This window comes from Podarcis vaucheri, assembly GCF_965113315.1.
Source record: "Podarcis vaucheri genome assembly, chromosome: 11".
Classification (NCBI taxonomy): domain Eukaryota; kingdom Metazoa; phylum Chordata; class Lepidosauria; order Squamata; family Lacertidae; genus Podarcis; species Podarcis vaucheri.
In genome coordinates this window covers 4111912-4131536 of record NC_138749.1, presented here as the reverse complement: position 1 = coordinate 4131536, position 19625 = coordinate 4111912, and the positions used below count along the sequence as shown (strand labels likewise).

At 47.5% G+C, this 19625-nt stretch overlaps 2 protein-coding genes and 1 long non-coding RNA gene across 14 annotated transcripts in view; 2 read left to right on the top strand and 1 right to left on the bottom strand.

Moving 5' to 3' along the window:
* The window catches only part of LOC309543087 (uncharacterized protein), a 142040-nt gene extending 127355 nt beyond the window's left edge, over nucleotides 1-14685 (top strand). For 4 of the 10 annotated variants that reach the window (XR_014224502.1, XR_014224507.1, XR_014224508.1 and 1 more), the window contains 3 exons: nucleotides 11710-11856; nucleotides 11989-13854; nucleotides 14117-14276. Coding sequence is in view for 1 of the 10 variants with exons in the window: in XM_082242329.1 (XP_082098455.1) it covers nucleotides 13711-13854; nucleotides 14117-14219; nucleotides 14395-14410 (263 nt within the window). In the remaining 9 variants the exon portion in view is untranslated. Of the gene's footprint in view, nucleotides 1-11709; nucleotides 11857-11988; nucleotides 13855-14116; nucleotides 14277-14394 lie in introns of those variants that run through there. The other 6 variants (XR_014224505.1, XR_014224506.1, XR_014224503.1 and 3 more) reach the window with 6 other exon arrangements.
* The window catches only part of LOC309543082 (protein hinderin-like), a 52780-nt gene extending 33777 nt beyond the window's left edge, over nucleotides 1-19003 (bottom strand). For 2 of the 3 annotated variants that reach the window (XR_014224496.1, XR_014224497.1), the window contains exon 1: nucleotides 18918-18998. The gene's annotated coding sequence lies outside the window, so the exon portion shown is untranslated. Of the gene's footprint in view, nucleotides 1-15160; nucleotides 15272-17124; nucleotides 17239-17445; nucleotides 17578-18917 lie in introns of those variants that run through there. The other variant, XR_014224495.1, reaches the window with a different exon arrangement.
* LOC309514261 lies at nucleotides 9833-11305 on the top strand. The gene is made up of 2 exons (XR_014211844.1): nucleotides 9833-11172; nucleotides 11207-11305. It is a non-coding gene; the product is annotated as an uncharacterized lncRNA (long non-coding RNA).
* Nucleotides 19004-19625: the final 622 nt, after the last annotated feature.

The window sequence follows — 19625 nt, the reverse complement described above, 5'->3', positions numbered from 1 at the left end:
TGAGGAAATTAGAAAGTGCTTCCAGAGATATTTCAAACAACTTTACACACAAGGGCCGCAGAAAGAGATTGAGATAGACCAATTTTTAAGAAGAAATGGATTACCAAAACTGTCTCAAGAAAATAGGACAATTTTGAACTATAAAATAACACAACAAGAAATTGAAGGTGCCATCCAGAATATGCAACTGGGCAAGTCTCCAGGGCCAGACGGGCTTACCTCCAAGTACTACAAGATTCTGAAAGAGTATCTGACACAACCATTAATGGAGGTCTGCAATGAGATTATGGAGGGGAAGAAGGCACCGGAAACGTGGAAAGAAGCTTTCATCACATTGATACCTAAATTAGAAACTGAAAAGACACAACTTAAGAACTACCGTCCCATCTCTCTCCTGAATGTGGATTATAAAAATTTTGCAGACATTCTGGCAAGTAGATTTAAAAAAGTCTTAAATGAAGTAATTCATAAAGACCAGGCAGGTTTTCTCCCAGGTAGACATTTGTTTAACAATATTAGGAACATTATTGATATTTTGGAACTTTTGCAAACAAATATTAATACAAAAGCTGTGTTGATTTTCATAGATGCGGAGAAGGCCTTTGATAATATTTCATGGAAGTTTATGAAGAAAAATCTTGAAGGGATGGGAGTGGGACGGGAGTTTGAGAATGGCATAGAGGCAATTTACTCAGAACAAAAAGCCAAATTGATAGTTAACAATGTGGTGACAGAAGAGTTTAAGATTGAGAAAGGAACACGACAAGGTTGTCCTATCTCCCCTCTGTTATTTATTTCGGTCCTGGAGGTGCTCTTGAATATGATTAGAGGGGACCGGCTGGTTGAAGGGATTCAGGTCAGAGCCAAACAGTATAAACTTAAAGCTTTTGCAGATGACTTGGTTTTGACACTACAGGAGCCAGAATCTAGTACGAAAAGGGTCTTAGAACTGATTCATGAGTTTGGTCGGGTGGCGGGATTTAAATTAAACAAGCAAAAAACAAAGGTTTTAGAAAAAAAATTGACACCTTTGGAATCAGAAAGGTTTCAGAAAGAGACAGATCTACCGTATTTTTCGCTCTATAACACGCACCCGACCATAACACGCACATAGTTTGTAGAGGAGGAAAATCTGTAGGCATGCCACCAGTAGGCATTCCCTCCATAACACGCCCAGACATTTCCCCTTGCTTTCTAGGAGGAAAAAAGTGAGTGTTATGGTGCAAAAAATACGGTAAATGTGGTTAAAAAGGTGAAATACCTAGGGGTTAATATGACTGCTAAAAATCTGAATTTATTCAAGGATAATTATGAAAAGTGTTGGACAGAAATCAAAAAGGATTTAGAAAGCTGGTCAAGATTGAAACTTTCCTTGTTGGGCCGAATTGCTGCTATAAAGATGAATGTATTGCCAAAAAAGCTGTTTTTGTTTCAGACCCTACAGATTGTGGACAAGGTGGAATGTTTTAGAAAGTGGCAGAGAGATATTTCTAAATTTGTCTGGCAGGGCAAAAAGCCCAGAATAAAATTTAAAATACTAACCGACGCTAAGGAGAGAGGGGGGTTTGCCCTGCCAGACTTAAGGCTGTATTATGAATCTGCAGCTCTCTGCTGGCTGAAAGAGTGGTTGCTTTTGGAGAACACTGATGTCCTGGATCTGGAAGGGTTCAATAACGCTTATGGATGGCATGCTTATTTGTGGTACGACAAGGTAAAAGTCCATAAGACTTTCAAGAACCATATTGTCAGGAAAGCAATATTTAATGTCTGGATAAAATATAAAGACTTACTAGAAAACAAGACCCCAAGGTGGTTGTCACCCATGGAAGCTAAAGCTCAGAAAAGACTCAATATGGAGACCAAATGGCCGAAGTATTGGGAAATACTAGAAAAAGATGGCGATAACTGGAGATTGCAGAGCTTTGAGAAACTGAAGGATAGAGTGCGAGATTGGTTACACTATGCTCTGATCAGGGAGGTTTTTAATATGGATAAAAAAATAGGCTTCCAGGTGGAAAAATCGAAATTAGAAACAGAATTGTTAGAATCTAAAACTAAGGTACTTTCCAAAATGTATAACTTGCTGTTAAAATGGAACACTCAGGATGAAACGGTTAAATCAGCTATGATAAAATGGGCACAGGACATTGGCTATAACATTATGTTTGCTGACTGGGAAAGGTTATGGACCACCGGTGTGAGGTTCACGGCATGTAGTGCCTTGAAAGAAAATATTATGAAAATGATATATAGGTGGTACATGACCCCAGTCAAGCTTGCAAAAATATACCATTTGCATGACAATATATGTTGGAAATGTAAGGAGACTGAAGGAACATTCTTTCACCTTTGGTGGACTTGCCCGAGGGTTAAGGCCTTCTGGGAAGAATACTCATCGCAAAACACTGGAAGACACAAGATTTGTCCACGCTGGAAGAATGGCAGACGCAATTGATAGACTACATGGAGTTGGCTGAAATGACTGGCAGAATTCGAGATTTGGGAGAAGAGACAGTGGAAGAGGATTGGAAAAAGTTTAAGGACTATTTACAAAAACACTATAAATTGTATGAATGTTAAGAAAATGCACGATAGAAACCAACATGGCATCAGCAATTTTAGTTGAAAGATATTATGAGAATAAGTGATGTTTAAGTAAAAGATGAATTTTGAAACAATATTATGTTTAAACTAAGCAGTTAAGCACATGATAAAAATATCAAAAGTCTGAGACATAATATTTGAGAATTACAAAATAAGAATTGAAACAAGGCAATAAATTGCTGTTTATAACTTTATTACCGAGAATGCAGGAAAGGGAGATGTGAGGAAGTCCAAAGGCTATGGAAATATGATTTATGGATAGTGGTTCTTGCTGTATTTCTCTGTTCTATGTTTATCTCTTTGTTTGTTTCTGTTTTCTTTTGATTGTTATTTTTTGGTGATGGTATTTTATATGTTTGGTGATTTCTTTTTTGTTAAAAATTTGCAATAAATATCTTTTTTTTAAAAAAAAGGAGTCCCGGGTCGCTTGGCAGGCACTGGAGAAGGCGTTTGTAGCCACAGTGGGAGCCAAAGACCGAGAGGGGACTGTGAGCCCAGTGGGGGCTGAAAGGAGCCCAGTGAGGGCTGAAGGCAACGTTCCTGGAAGCTGTTCCTATGCTTCAACACATCTGTGCGATGAACAGGGAGAGAGGCAGAGAGCTGGGAGGAAAGCAGTGGCAAGCTGTTCCTCAGGAAGCTGGGCACCCAGGAGTGGGGGTGCAGACAGCAGCTGTAAGAGCTCTGTGAAAGCCAAAGTCTCCAAGAGTTGTTTTCGCCGTGAGAGCTGTTCTGCAGGGGCTCAGGAATGCAAGGTCAGCCGGCAGAGAAAGCAAATAAGCAAAGGTTCTCAGACAGCGAAGCATGAGAACACTGGCAAAGGCCCTAGTGGGGGCGGAAGTGTTTCCATGGCAATGTTGGAATGTCAACAATCAGCCACTCTCTCTTTTATCGTGGACAATGGAGCGACTCACACTCTAGTGCCATCTGGTGGGCTTCTTTGAAACTGCAAGTCTGAAAAGTGGACGATATGTGTCATTGGCTGATGGATCGAAGAGACAGTTAACTGAGACTGGCATGTTGTATTGTTCTTTTCTAGATCATGAAGTCCAAGCTTTTGTGGTTCCTGAGATCGCCAACTGTCTTTTAAGTGTGTCCGCTCTTGTAGCTGATGGCTTCAGTGTAAAGTTTGCAAATAACGTGTTCTTTTTTCAGGGATGGGAAGAAGCTATACAGTACTGAGTGCAAAGATAGGCTGTTCATGGTGGACATGCCTATTGCTAATGTTGCTGTTGTGAACCCCCTGAAGAGGCACAAGTGCAATGCGCAAACGTGCCACTACACAATGGTTGCGTACATCTTTGGCACAGGAGATTTTCCCACACAGGGTGGTCCTACGTTAACAAAGCCCCAAAGAATACTGAGGGGTGTAAGTTTAAGGGATGTGACAAGTTCTTAGATTGCAGAGCCTGTAAACAATCTAAGGTAACCACATGCACATATCCTAGATCCACTAGAAAGAGCAGCAGGCCCTTTGAGCTAGTCCATGCAGATTTGTGTGGCCCCATGCAGGTAGTGTCTTTGGGTGGATCCAAACACGTTCTGTTGCTGATCGATGATTTTTCGAAAAACTCATGGATTTTTATGATCTGACACGAGTGAGGCTGCTGCATTGATTAAAGATTGGATCACAGCAGTAGAGATAAGATTTTCCACGAGATTGGTGTCCTTTCAAAGTGATAGAGGCTCCTCTTATACATGGGTAGTGCTGAGGGGGGACGGGCGGTTGGTTGTAGCCACCAGGAGGAGATTTCCAGCAGTGATTTCTTTGCTGTGGAAAGGGCTGTTGTTGATTGGCTGCTGCTGTGGCAATCGGGCAGACGATAGGTGACTTGGTTGATGCGTGCAGTTTGATCAATGGCTACCCCCCCAAAAAAGCTCAACTCTGGGCAATCCCCTCCCAAAAAAGCTTAACAAGTCTTGGCAATCTCTCCCCATTTTCTAAATACTGAGTACCCAACTGTCTTATACACGGGGACATGTTTTTTTTGTTTTTTTAAATATATATTTTATTCAGGATTTTCTTGTTTTACAGAAGTGTAGTGCCTCGCATTTTTTTTTCATGTAACATTTTTACAAATCCGTCTCATTTGTTGAGGCATTAGGGGGAGAAGAAAAGAAAAAAGAAAAAAGAGAGGGGGTGGAGGGAGGGAGGATGGATAGGGGTGGGGTCGGGTGGCGGTGTTTCTATTATGTTTAATGTATGTAGAGTTTGGTGTCAGCGTTGCTTGTGTTGTTCACTTGTGTTCCTTTGGTGGTGAGAGAGGTTGGGGTTGGCCTAGGGTGTGATTGTTTGCTTGCGATTGGCTGTGGTGATCTTTGTTTTCATGTGTGGGTGAGGTGGGTGGGTGTTTTGGATCAGGTTAGCCATATTGATTTGTATGCTGTTGGTGGATTATTGTCACTGTCCTGTTGGGCTGTGTATGTGATAAAGGGGAGCCATACCGGGATGAAGGCGTCTTCTTCTGTTTGTCCCCGTGTCAGTTTCAGTTTGTTAGTTAATTTTTCTAGTAGGGCTGTTTCCCATACTATTTGGTACCATTGGTCCATGCTTACTCCTGACAGGTCTCTCCAGTGTCTGGTTATGGTGTTTCTGGCTGCTGAAAGTAGGTGGGTTATGAGTTCTTTGTGGTGTAAATGGGCATTGTTGTCTTGGAAGATGTTTAGTAGGGCCAATTCTGGGGTGATGTCTATTACTTGCATAGTTATTTTACATATTTCTTGTATGGCTGTTGTCCAGAATAGTTGGATTTTGGGACATTCCCACCACATGTGGAGGTATGTGCCTGTGGAGGTGCACCCTCTCCAGCATTTTGGTGAGGTTCCTGGGTGTATTAGCGCTAGTTTCCTTGGTGTTAGGTACCACCTGCAGGTGAGTTTCAGTGTGAGTTCTTTTCTTTTCATTGATATGGATTTAAAGGGGGGTTTAGACCACATTCTGGTCCATTGGGTGGGGTTAATCTCATAGCCTATGTCATTCTCCCATTGTTTTTTGATTGCGTCTAGGGGATTTGCGGGATTTTGGAGTAGTATTTTGTATATTGCGGATACCGTCCCTTTACCGTTTCCTTTTGTTGTTAGGAGGAGGTTTTCGAAGGTTGTCAGGGGCCTAGTTGCTGCTGATTTTACTGTTGGGTTGTTTAAGAGGGCATGTAGTTGGTGTTGTGTTAACCAGGGCATTTGGGTGTCTTCTAGTTTGTCTTGTATTTCTTGTGTTGACAAGGGTTCGTTATTTTTATAAAAGTCTATTAGGCGATATAAGCCTTTGGTTCGCCAGGTTTTTATCTTGAGGTTTTGTGCTGCATGGTGGAATAATGGGTGGTACGCCAGGGGGATTAGTGGGGATGGGGTTGGGGATAGTTTGCCTATTTGTGTTTTCCATGCTTTGAGCATGGTCTGTGTGTACCTGTTAAGTGTTGTGGGAATTTTCTTTAGTTTGTTTGGGAGGAGTGGGTATGCTGTGGTGCAGGTGTTTTCAATTGTGTCCCTCTCTAGGTGTACCCATTGTTTTGTCTCATCTTCTAGTATATATGGGATTATATGGCATATTTGGTTGGCATTGTAATATGTTTCTATGTTGGGGATTCCCCATCCTCCTTCTGAGGTGGGGAGGTGCAGATATTTGGGGCTTATTCTTAGTTTTTTATGTGAGAAGATGAAAGAGTGTAGTTTTCTCTGCCAACTGCGAAGTTGGGTTGAGGGGATCCAGATTGGGAGGGTTTGGAATAGGTAGGTTAGTTTTGGGAGTGTGATCATTTTGATCAGGGCTATTTTGTCTGAGAGAGTGAAGTTCATGTTGTTCCATCTCTTTAGGTCTTTGTTAATTTGTCGCCACAGGGGCTTGTAGTTGTGGAGGTACAATTTATTGAGGTTTCTGGTTATTTGTACCCCTAGGTATCTGAACTTGGTGTGGCAAAGTTTTATTTTGGTGACCTTCGTGAGTTCTTTTTGGGTGTGAGGAGGGGTGTTGAAGCACGTAGCTTCTGACTTTGTAAAATTTACCTGTAGGCCCGACACCATTGCAAATGTGTTGAGTTCTCTGGTTAGGGAGGTTGCTGTGCTTATGGGGTCTGGTGTTGTGACCATTAGGTCATCTGCAAAGAGCCCTAATTTATAGGTTCTGCCTTTTATTTCCACTCCCTTGATGTCTGTGGCTGCTCGGATGCGGATTGCTAGGGGTTCCAGAGCCAGGATAAATAAGAAGGGAGACAGTGGGCATCCTTGTTTCGTGCCTCTTTGGATAGCTATAGTGTTAGAATCCATATTGTTAGTTCTGCATTTTGCTGAGGCTTGGGAGTATATTTGTTTGAGGGTTTGTAGGAAGTTGGGGCCAAATTTCATGTTAGTTAGTACTGCTAGTATGTATTTCCACTCCAAGCAATCAAAGGCTTTGAGGATGTCTAGGGACATAATTGTCAATGGGAGTTTGGTTGCCTTGCTGTGTTCGATCAGGTTCAGTAGTTTCCTGATGGGGTCTGTTATATTGCAGCCAGGGACAAAGCCAGTCTGGTCTGGGACTATTAACTTGTGTAGGAAGATTTTTAGGCGGTTGGCCAAGATTGATGTGAAGATCTTGTAGTCTTGGTTTATTAATGAGATTGGGCGGTATGATTCTACTTTGAGGCTGTCTTTTAGTGGTTTTGGGATGCAGACTATTCTGGAGTGGGTCCAGGTTTTGGGGATGGGGCCCCCTTTTATGATGTCGTTGAATAGGCGGGTCATGTAGGGCATCAAGGGTTCTTTGAATTTCTTATAGAATTCTGCTGTGAAGCCGTCTGGGCCTGGGGCTTTGTGTGGTTTCAGGTTTTTGAGGACCGCATCTATTTCCTCTGGGGTGATAGGGCTGTCCATGAATTCCTGTTCCTCATCAGTTAGGGTAGGCATGTTTAGTCCTGCTAGAAATGTTCTGATTTCCTTCTCTGGTGGGTTATGGGAGGTGTATAGGTTGGAGTAGAATTCTGCAAATTCTGAGGTTATTTCTTCGGGGGAGAATGTTATGTTGCCGTCTTTTTTGGTGATGCAGTGTATTCTTGTTTTGAGTGCTTTTTTCCTACATCTATTTGCTAGTAATCTGGAGTTTTTCCCTCCATATTCGTAGAAACGTTGTTTAGAGTATAGAATGTTGATCATTGTTTTGTTAATTTCTAGGGAGTCTAGTTCTCTCCTTTTTTGTTCTATAAGTTTGAGGAGTTTTTTAGATCCTGTTTGTTTGTAGCGTGATGAGAGGGCTATGATGTCTTGTTCTGTTTTGCTAATTTTTGAGGAGGTTTGTTTTTTAAGGAATGTTTTCTCTTTTATGCAAGCTCCTCTGGTGACCGCTTTCATTGCGTCCCATAGGAGGGGGGTTGTTATATTGTTTACATCGTTTTCTTTGAAGTAGTTTTGGAGGGTTTTTGTGAGACTCTCTCTAATTTGTTTGTTTGTCGTTAGGATGGGACTGAAGGACTATGATGGGGTGGTTTGTGTTCCTTCTCCTATTTTAACAATGACTTCTACTGGGGCGTGGTCTGTGATTTCAATGTTACCTATGTTTGTTGATTCTACTGAGGGGATCAGACCCTGTGTGAGTAGAATGCTGTCCAGTCTGGACACTGTATCATGGCGTCCCGATTGGAATGTATGGCTGATGTCTCCTGGGTTTTGCTTACCCCAAATGTCGTAGAGACCCCTGTTTTTTAGCATTTTTAGTAACTTGTAAGAGTTCCTGGTTGTTGGGGGTTTCCTTCGGAGGAAGGTTGCCCATGGGGTTGTGGGGTGGATATCTTTCAGAGATATACCTTTCATATTCAGATTGAGGTCCCCTCCTAGGATTGCTTCCCCTTCAGAGAAGGAGAGGAATTTGTTTAGTGTCTTCTGGAAGAATTCCAATTGTTTCGTGTTTGGGGCGTATATGGAGCCGATTGTCAGTTTGATTTTGCCATCTAGTGTCCCTTTAGCGAAAATGAATCTGCCTTTTTTGTCCTTGAGGACTGTTGTGGCAGTGAAGTTCAGGTCTCTACTGAGTATTATGGCTACCCCACGAGCTTTCCCTGAGCCTCGTGTGACCCACTGTTGACTGAAGCGGGGGTCGCTCAGGAGTTTGCTGCCTTTGGGTGGGTTGTGTATTTCTTGTAGGAAGGTGATGTGTGGTTTCATAGTGTTTATGTATGAGGTGATGCATTTCCTTTTGATGGGGTTTCCCAGCCCCCTCACGTTTAATGTAATTGCTTTTAGGTTAGCCATCTTGCTTATCTATTATGTGGGGCGATTCCCTGCCAACCCGTTAGGGTTGTCTTGTGTCTCTCTCTTCGTGTTGTTTAAAGGACCAGTGGGGTTGCGCTGACCTAGGGTGTGGTGGGTGGGGGGGCTAATGGGATTAGAGTAAGATTTGGGTTAAAGAGTAGGGGGTAGGTTGTAGAGAGTTTCCTATATGTAGTCATATAGGTGTTTGTTTGGGGTATTTTAGGCCATCTGGCATTTAGCCAGTTGGTCCTAGGTCTCAGCTGGTGTGGAAGGCCGTGTTCAAGGACAGGCCATCCCCCCTGTTGTTTGCGATAGGGGGTGATCAGTGAGACAGTGTGAAGTGACTTTGTAACGTCGCTGTCAGGTATAAGGTTCATGAGCAATGTTGCCAATGTTATGAGCAACATTGTTGGTGTGTTGGGGTGGGGATGTGGGTGTTGGTACGCTCTGGTGCCACCATAGTGCTGGTTGGGTATCAGATTTTAGCCTGATTGTGGGTTGTGTTATTAAGGTTGGAGGAGTTGTTTTTCCCTAGTATGGAGTATGGGGGTGTTGAAGGTGTGGGTGATGGGGAATGTGGTTGAGGTCGTCTGGACTGGTGTTGGGGTGGGGATTCCTGTGGGGGTGCGGGGCTGGGGGGGATGTTGATGGTGTTAACTAAATCTGTGGTTTTTTTTGGGGGGGGAGAGGGGAAAAAAGGGGGGAATCACCAGTCCTTCAGTTTGTGGTTTTTCCTGGTTGCTTCATTCAGCTGGGGTTGTTGTTGTTGTAGGGTTGTCCATCTGCGATGAATTGGTTTGGTTAATCTTGGTCTGGTTTCTTGTGTCGTATGGTCAGCGGGACGGTTCTGAGCATGATGCTTGCCTGTATTGGTTTTCGTTGTTGTGCCGCTTCTGTTGTTTCTTTTTCTTCTGTACCGTTGTCCAGTTGTTTGCTGTTGTTTCCTCGTGGTTGGGGCTGTCACTTGGTGGGTTTGTCGGTTGCCATTCCAGTGGGAGGTCAAGTTCAATGTTCTTTAGTAGTTGCAGGGCCTCAGGTATGTTGGTAGCCATGTGTTGCGTTGTATTGGTTGTTACAATGAGGCGGAAGGGGAAGCCCCATCGGTATTTGATCCCTGCTTGTTGGAGACGCTGGGTGCATGGGCGCAGGCTTTTCCTCCGGTTTAGGGTATCCTGAGATAGGTCCTGTAAGGCCAGAATAGGGGTTTCTCCATATCGAAGGTTGGTTGAGTTTTTGAGGTGGTGCCATACCTCTTCCTTCTTTTTGTAGCGTGTGAAGCATACAATGATGTCTCTTGGGGGGGGGCGCTGGGTTTTGGCATAGGTTTTAGGGCTCTGTGAGCCCTCTCCAAGTCATTTGCCTCAAGTTTCAGGCTTGGGATTGTGTTTTTCAGCCAGCGTATAATTAGGTCTGCTGGGCTTTTCTCCTCTGTTTTTTCAGGAAAGTTGCGGAAGCGGATGTTACAACGTCTATTGCGGTCTTCAAGGTTGGCTTGCTTAATTTTCATCTCTCTGTGTTCTGCTTCCATTTGGTTTACCAGTTCGTCCAGTTTCTTGTTCACACGTGCATTCTCTTCCCGGTATTGCTCTATTATTCTTTCTTGCATTTGGTTCTTGTTCTCTAGAGCTTCCACTTTGGAGGTTAGATTGTTGATTAGTACCTGCATGGGAGCCATTGTGGCTTTCAGTGTTTCTTCTAGTCTTGCTTCCATTTCCCTCAGATCTCGTTTCGTTATTGGGTGGTCATCGTCTTGAAGGGGAGTTACCGTCTTAGCATTGTTTGCCATCTCCCTGGTTGGTGTCGTCTTAGTCTCCCTGATTTTGGTTTGAGGTTGGCTTGGCGTCCTCTTGGGGTAGGGCGTGTGGTGGTTAGGAGTTGTGGCAGTGGTGATTCCTGGGTATTGTTGGGTTGCTGAGCTGATCAGGCTTTGTTGGTTGGTGGCTTCTACAGAGCGTTTGGATTAGGTGGTCATTTGTGTCACTTCTAGTCTGTGTTTTAAGAACTTCTTTAGGGCTTCTGTAGATGCCTCAGCGGTGCCGCCGAGGCGGGGGGGGGCAGGTAAGCAGAGATGGGTAGACTAACGGACAGACAGTTCATATAAAGGGAGGGGGGTTAGCAGGTAGAGATGCAAGAGATTGGAGGGGTGGGGCCAGGGGAAATATGTGTTAGGAGGGGGTTGTATGTGCCCAAAAGGGGTATTGGGGTCCAGTTAAGGTGGAAGTTGGGGTTGGGAGTACGCTCAGAAACAGAGACAGACAAATAGGCTATATGTAAAGGGTGGAGGGAGAAGAAAGGGAAGAAGAAGAAAGAAAGAAGAAGGGGGGAGGCGGGGGGAGAGGGGAGATTGGAGTAAAAGAGAAGGGAGAGGGAGAGACAAAAAGAGTTGAAAGAGAGAGGAGAGATAGTACAGTAATATCAGCGGTAAAGATTCAAATAAAGGGTGGCTGCAGCAGCAGTGGACCCTATTTTAAAAGGAAAAGAGATAAAAGTAGGTATATGGGGGGGAGGGATAAAAAAGGTGTGTGTGTGTAGTTTCTCCTTTGTTATGCTGCTTCTTCGTGTTTCCCGGTGGGGCTCAGCCACAGTGTTGTTTTTTCGGAGCCTTTTTTGCCTTCCCGTGCTCACCTACCTCTCCTCTGCTTTTTTAAGGGGGGAGGGAGGGGGAGGAAGGGGTTAAAAAAAAGGAAGGGGGTTAAAAAAAAGGGAAGGGAAAAAAGGTAGTTTCTCCTTTGTTATGCTGCTTCTTTGTGTTTCCCGGTGGGGCTCAGCCACGTGTTGTTTTTTCAGAGCCTTTTTTGCCTTCCCTACACGGGGACATGTTATACACGGAAAAATGTGGTACCATTCCCTCTCGTCCGCCTCATTTACTCCTCTCTCTTTCCCAAGAGCTCTCAGATGAAAACTTCGGGGAATTGTTGACAGGTAAGAAGATGCTGGGAGGAAGAACATTCAGAGAAACTTTGGAGATGATGGATGAGAGGGAAATTTTAGACACCATCCTCCAACGCCCCCATCCAGGTGTGTGTGATGCAGGTTGGTTGATTGAACTCATGAGCTTTCATGATTTCTATGGTGTAGACAGTGTATACAAAAGGATTTAGGCAGATTCCTGTTTTTCCCATGTTTATTGATGGCTATGTATTGTTTGTTTTTCTGATTTTTCAGGAAGACTTTGAGTGATGCCTAGAGCAGATCCATAAGAGAGGAAACGAAGACAGGATTTTGGGTGTTTTCCGGTACTTTGCATATATAAGTGTGATTGTATAGCCTTGTTTTGAATAAAGTCATTCAACTTGTGAATTGGTCTGTGTGTGTACTGTAGACTTCGTAGATGGCACTGTATAGCCACAGACAACTATGACATTTCTTATTAGTATCAAAGTTTTGCAGATACATTGGTACAAATAAAGAAATACACAATTTTTTGTCAGCATTGAAAAGTAAAGATACAGAAGGTAACAGATACAAAATACAGATACAGTAATACAGATACGTGAAATTTCAGTAAAAACTTAGTGACACAGTACAAGTGTATAGATGCAACGATGCAACAAATGTAATGTCAGCAGACGAACCTTGAGGGAATTTTTCGAGGGACTTTATAACTCACTTTATGATCGTTTATTATTCTTATAACAGGACCATAGAATAATCTACCAACTAAACCCGGAGTTGGCAAACTTTTCTGCCGGCGGGCCAGATCGCCAACGTGAGCACGCACACTTGTGCACATGCGCCCACGCCCGCCTCTCTTTCCCCGCTGGCTTTCGGAGCCACAGCGGGGGGGGGGGGAGAGTTTGCAGCTTCCTATTGGCTGCAGGAGCTTCCTGCAGCCAATAGGAAGCTGTGGCTGCGTCCTGGAAGTCAGTCCCCATGCGGAGGAACTGGAGCAGCACGGCGGTTTAGCTCCGTGTGGTGACTGACCGAGCGGGCGGCAATGGCTTCCTATCCTGCAGTCAATAGGATGCCATTGCTGCCCGCTCAGTCAGTCCTCGTGCCAAGCTAAACCGGACCTACAACCAATTTTCAAACAGGCACGTGCCTACATACGCCGCCCTGACACCAAGGAAAGAGCAATTGGGATGGCTTGCTTCACGGAGGTGAGAGTCGGAAACGGGGAATGCATGCAGGCGCTCCTGCTTTGAAACAACTGCACCCAGGCAGGCAAGGAAAGCAGAGGGTGTAAGAAGGTCTCCTGCGCCACCATTGATGGCTGGCAGGCCTGCACTCTGCCTAGGGCAGCAATTTCTACAGGCCTTAGATAACAGCTGAGGGCAGTGTGCATTAACTAACTCCTTGCGCTTTGCTCCCCCTTTCTTCCCGCCCGGGGGGCCCTGCCCTCTGCCTGCCCCTCAGAGCCAGCATGGCACACGGGGCTGGGCTTTAGTGGCCGCAGCCTCTTCTCATCCTCACCTGCTTTCCAGCGGCCTCTACAACAGCCTTTCTCAACCTGTGGGTCCCCAGATGTCGCTGGACTACAACTCCCATCACCTCTAGCTAGCAAGGCCAGAGCTCAGGGATGATGGGAGTTGTAGTCCAACAAAATCTGGGGATCCACAGGTTGAGAACCGCTGCTCTACCAGCTGCCCAAGGGAGGAGACCAGCAGCAGTGACCACGGAGATGCCATGGAGGGGCAACGAGAGGCCCCCTCACAGCCTCCACTGTCATTGGGGACAAGCACTCATCCTCCTCCCCAAGCTCGGTGGCGGTAGCTCTGGCAGGGAAAACAGGGACATTCCGGAATTAAATCAGAAGCCGGTTGGCTTTCATAATACCGGGGCTATCCCTAGAAAATCAGGACAAACTTGGAGGGTATGGGGTAGTGAACTTTGATTTTCATGGCACTTTCTTTGGCCTTGCACCCCATCAAGTGTTTTCTTTCTCAGCTCCTTTTTCACCGGGAGATTGGCTGCCTCTGCAGCAGAGAGAACATTGTGGACACTCTCCAAGAGTGGCTGGTGGCACCCAACCCCCTGATGCAGATGGGCGGCCTGCGAGGACTAAGCCATATTCTACAGGAACCGCTGGCGGTAAGAAATTGGTGGCAAGGGGCACATTATGAAGCAGTGTACAAATTAACCTAACAACGCCTTGCCTTTCAATGAGCCAGTTGAAAGGAGATTCCCTTATTCTGCTGCAGCCTTATTCTCAGGTGCAGACCAGCATAGGCAGGAAGCTGCCTTAAAGAGAGTCAGGCCAATGGCCTGGCTATCTCAGGGTTGCCTACACTGGTCAGCAGCAGAAAGGCTAATCTGGCACCTTGGTTGCCTTTCTGTCCACTCCCATCCCCAGGTGTCAAGATACAACCAGAAACTGCCAGCCACCTTAAGGGATCTCACAGAGTTGCTGAGGAGCACCAGGCCCGAACATCGGGAGACAGCAGCCGTATTGATAGGTAATTGAAAACAAAGCTCTTAAGATGAAGGGGGGGTTTTAGGGCAGAAGTGGGATTTCAGCTAAAAAAACCTGGAGGCTGAGAGGCAGGGATGCAACTCCTGACTCTGTCCAAAGAAGAGCGCTAAAGGGAGGCTGCACCCAGAAAGTAGCTTTACTCTGCCTCTCTCCATCAGGCTTGGGGGCGCCTGACAGACCCTAGAAAGGACTGCTGCTGCTGCCACTGTCACCCAGGACTGCGTGCCAGGAGCCTGAGGGCCCTGCCCTGCCTCTCCACCTGGCTTGGGGGGACCTCACAGGCCCTAGAAAGGACTGCTGCTGCTGTCACCCAGGACTGCCTGCCAGGAGCCTGAGGGCCCTGTCCTGCCTCTCTCCACCTGGCTTGGGGGGACCTCACAGGCCCTAGAAAGGACTGCTGCTGCTGCCACCCAGGACTGCCTGCCAGGAGCCTGAGGGTCCTGCTCTGCCCTGCCTCTCTCCACCTGGCTGGGGGACGTGGCGCTGACAGGCTTCACAAGGACTGCGGCTGCTACTCGGCAGAGGGCTCCTCTTTTTAATAGTTTTAAATTATATTTTATCTGTGGCCTTTTAGATTGTGCTTTTTTGGTATGTTCTTTTGTTTGTGTGTTTCTTTCTCTGTTGGGGGTGGGTGGGTATTGGGTTGTGGATAGGTATAGTTTTGATCTTAAGGCGAGAGGGTCAGGGCAGCTTGGGAGTGGGCCCCAGCCAACAGAATGGCTGGGCATGTTCCACAGGGGGTGGGTTGTCCTGGGACATCCGATCTCAGTTATCACGGGCAGCAGGAGGAGTTACGCTAAGTCCAGACCATATCATTACTGAGGAGGCAGGTTTAGTTGTTGTTTGAAGACTATCCCTGCCTCCGGGTCTGGTCTTGACCAGAAGGATACCGGAATCAGCAAGCGAGACCCACGTGACTTTAAGGTGCTGCTGTGCAATCTCAGGAAGATCTTGTTTGGGTCCAGCCTGCTCACGAAGGAATCGGCCTCCTCAGCTGCTCCGTGTTGACAGTGGATGGGCTTGTACGTGTTGAACCTTGCCGGAAAAGGAGAAGGTAAAGTGAGGAGCAAGAAACAGCACTTCCTGCCACCCAGAACTGCCTGCCAGGAGCCTGAGGGCCCTCGTCTTGAAAAGGATGTTGGAAAAAGTTCAGAAAAGGGCAACCAAAATTATCAAGGGGGTGGAGTAAATCCCCTATGAAGGAAGGTGGCCAAGGCTAGGACTTTTTGGTTAGGAGAAAAGGCAAGTAAGAGGCAGCACGATAGAAGTTTATGAGGTTTGGCATGGCACAGAGGAAGTGAAGGGAGTATCTCATTGGGAGATGCAGGACAGGCAAAAGAAAGGTAAATCAGGGAACTCAAAGGATCCCAAACAAGCATGGCTCTGGAACGCAAAGGCCATCCTGACGCAGAGGACTTTAGGCTCCTAGCCCTGTCTGTCAAATTGTCCATCTGGTAACTATAAAAAATTGGTGATAAAAAAAATGCTGCACACGGCAGGGAAGGAAGGTGAGCGATGGAAGGGTGGAGGTGTCTCCAGGCCTGACTCCTGGCTTGTTATCTGCCGGCCGTGGGACCGGAGGCCTCCGTCAGGAATCCCGCTAGATGGGTTCAGGGACAGAAGGGGGGTCTGCTTGGGATGGAGCAGATCCCTAATTCAATCCCTGGATGACCTGCTAAATTATTATTATTATTACCCTTTGCAAGGCTTTCTTGGCATAGAGCTGCAGAAGAGATATCACACCACAGCATGATAATATCCTAAACTCATGTTGCATGGTGTATCTGAGGGAAGAATCATGCTTCAGTGTCTGAGTGTGTGTGTTGGATGCAGAGTTCACTCCCTGGGGATCTCCAAGTGGGGCTGAGAACAGCTGCTGCCCTCCAAATCCTGGAGAGCCAGTGTCTAAATGCCTCTCTGGGAAAGTGGGAGTGATGCAGAACAGAGCAAAGGAATGGAAGGATTCGTTCAGAGGGGAGAGCATTCATGTCACATGCAAATCCCCACTGGTATCTCCAAGGAGGGCTGGGAGAGACCCCCCGCTATGCCACCTGAAGCTCTGGAGAGCAGCAGCCAGTCAGTGTAGAGGTTGTGTGGCATAGTGGTAAGAGCAGTGTTTCTCAAACATGGGTCCAGACAACAGCTGGGGACCCAAGTTTGAGACACACTGGATTAGAATGTCGGTCTGGGGCCTGGGACACCTGGGTTCAAATTCCCGTTTGGCCATGAAGCTCACTGGGTGACCGTGGGCCAATCACTCACTCTGCTGCCTGACCTCCTTTGCAGGGCTTTTGTGAAGACAGAATGGGCAGGAGCGGCAGACCCTAGAAAAAGGGACGGGCCATTTGTCGTTCTCTCACCTTAGCCTGGGGGCTGATGCCGTAGCTAGTGAAGGCATACTGCCAATGGGGCAGTCCCAGGTGGTGATCAGGCACCAGGTGAAAACGTTCCTCTTCAACCAAGCCTTTGGCTGATTGATAGCCAATACCTTTCTAAATGTGCTGGGTGAGGGGGATGTTTGCTTTTCTTCTTGTTTTTATTATGCATATACAGATACAGTCATTTTATGTAGTGAACCGCCCTGAGATCTGTGGATGAAGGGCGGTATACAAATTTTAATAATAATATTAACAACAACAACAGCAACAAAGCATAGCTTGCTCTTCAGGAAAACCTCATCACAGGCCATCATAGATGACAGCCTTTGTCAACCTAGTGCCCTCCAGATGTTCTGGACTACAAAGCTCATCACTCTCAGCCAGCACAACGGTCTGGTGCTAGGAACAGTAGTCCAAAACATCTCCCACAAAGACAAAAGCTAACTGGGGTTTGCAGATGGGGCTGATTTGTGCAGGCAGCTCCTGGGCTTCTGGTATCACACAACATACCCTGCTTGGTGTTCTTGTACACAAGGCAGACCTTCCCATTCCCTCCGCATGGGTCCAGCTCAAACACCAGGCTCCGCAAGTCCAAGTGAGGTTTCTCCAGCTGACCCCCCTTACCTCTGGGGAGAAAGAAAAGGCTGAGCGAGGCAGGCAGGCATTCTCATCGGGTGCAAGGCAAGGAATACTCAAACCAGGCAGAGCTTGAGAAGCTGGGCGTCCGTGGGCCTTGTGTATAAGGTCACGGATACTTTTGGTGGGGTAGCAGGGGAGGTGGAGAGGAGAACCGAGGTCTCCCATGGACAAAGGGGTGAGGTGGGGCCGTACCTTCTTCATCATTGCTGTCCTCCAAGGCAGCCAGCGTGGGGGCATTGGGCAAGGCATAGATGGGTGATGCTCTGACTTGGTTTAACTAGGAGATGCTGTTGATGGTCATGCAGCCAAGGGGCATCAGGTTGTCTGGAAGAAAGGCAGCCATTACTAAGTTGCTGGCATGGATGCCACAATTCTGTAGGTGCACAGAAGGCTCACAGAACATGGTGCCCTTTGAAGAATCTCAGCTTGCTTTTTACTCACATTCTTCATGAACTAAAATCCATTCACTTATCTTCTGCCAATACATTTAAAATTAAACTTTTGAAATACATTTTAGCTTCTTGCGCCCACATACTCTCATCTACCAGGTTCAGATTAGAGATCTCACTTTTGGAGCCTTAAAGATGTTAGAATCATAGAACTGCAGAGTTGGGAGGAATCCTAAGGGTCATCTAGCCCAGCCCCCTGAAATGCAGGAAAATGAAGGTGGCCCTTATGAGGATCAAACCTGTAACCTTGGCATTATCAGCACCACGCTCTAACCAACCATGGTAACTAGTGCAGGATGGCCGCCTTTTGTAGAACTGCGATACGAGGTCTCCAGGATCCAACTCACTTTGCCTCTGGGAGCCTGGAGGTCTGAGCCTCCATTTCTAGCTTGATACAGAAGTAGGACAATTTCCTGCTGCGAGTAGGACGCTTAATTCTGGTGCCAAGGATGGAAAGGACGCTGGGAGGGAGTGACGAACAGGCTATGGGTCTGTTTTGCAGGGTCACGAGACATGGGGTCACTTGGTGAAGGGGAGAGGCTATGGAGGCAGACGATATCATAAACAGGACACGTCCCCCAAGACATACAGGCACCTCAAGGGCCCTGTCTTCCCCATGCATAAACAGGACACCTCAAGGGCCATGCAATATATGTCTCCCACCCACCACCAGCCCCGTCTTCCCCATGACGGCAGCCACCAAAGTTTCCAAAACTTCCACCAAAGGGAACCACAAAGAAAAGCTGAAATCAGCTGCAGCAGCTCAGAGTTGACGGGGAAGCCGGGAAGCCCCGAGTTCAAGTCTCCCTTCAGCGGGACTATTCGGGTTGCTACGCTGTGAGACTTCGAGGGAGCCAGGGGGGAATTTAACATACTAGCATTTGTACTGGAACACGAAGCCGCCCTGTTCAGCCCTCTCTCTCTCCCTCCAGCGACGCTCCCCGGCCCCTCACAACAGCCCTGCAGAGTAGGGCGAGGGGCGAGAGAGAGAGCGAGGCTGGCAGGCCCAGGTCCCCCCGCCCTGGGAGTGGGGGCTTCCCCGTAACCCCCGGGCCTGGCTCCGCACTCGGCGGGGCTCGTTTCCTGAGGCAACGGAGGCGGCTCTCTGCACAGGCTCAGGAACCACGGCAGCCTTTGCCACCGTTTATTATCGGCCGGCCGTCAAATTGCCCCCCCCCCCGCGAGCCCCTCCTGAGGTAAAAAGACGGTCGTTACTCCAACGAGCAGCCACGTCCGCCGCCTTGAAGCAACCGCCAACCCCAACGTCTCTCCGCCCAGCCACGCCCCCGCGCCCGACTCTCGGCTCCCATTGGCTGACGGGGACCGGGGTTCGCCCAGATACGGAGTCGGAGGAGCCGGCCAATGGGGAGGACTCAGAACGGGCGGGGGGGAGAAAGGGAGGAGGGGCCGACTCTCCCATTGCCTTCTGGGACTCGTAGTGCCTGCTCTCCATTCCTCCCCCCCCTACAGAACGGCCATCGAAAGGAACTGAATGAAACGGAGGACTGCGATTCCCGAAAGCCACCGCGGCGGGGCTTCTGAGCTACGGATCGTGAGAGGAGTCAAAAAACGCCCACCTGCTGCTGTCCCTGCGCGTACAGGTGTGCAGGTGGTCAGGGGCTGATGCGGGAGGGAGGAGGAAGAGGATGGAGGAGAAGGCCCTGCGCAGCGGGAGCAGCTCCAGCAGCACCAAGCCCCACCTGGAGAAGCTCACCCTGGGGGTGACCCGCATCCTAGGTAAGGTGGAGGTGGCATGCCTGGTTGCCATGGAAACGGCCGAGGGATGGAGCCGCAAAGAGTCTTCTTCCCTCTCTTGCTCATTGCATGGCGCTTCCTCCCCCCTCACAACAGCCCTGTGAGGGAGGCCGGGCTGAGAGGGGGGACTGCCTGCCCAGCACCCCAAATTTCTAAATTCCTTTTTGT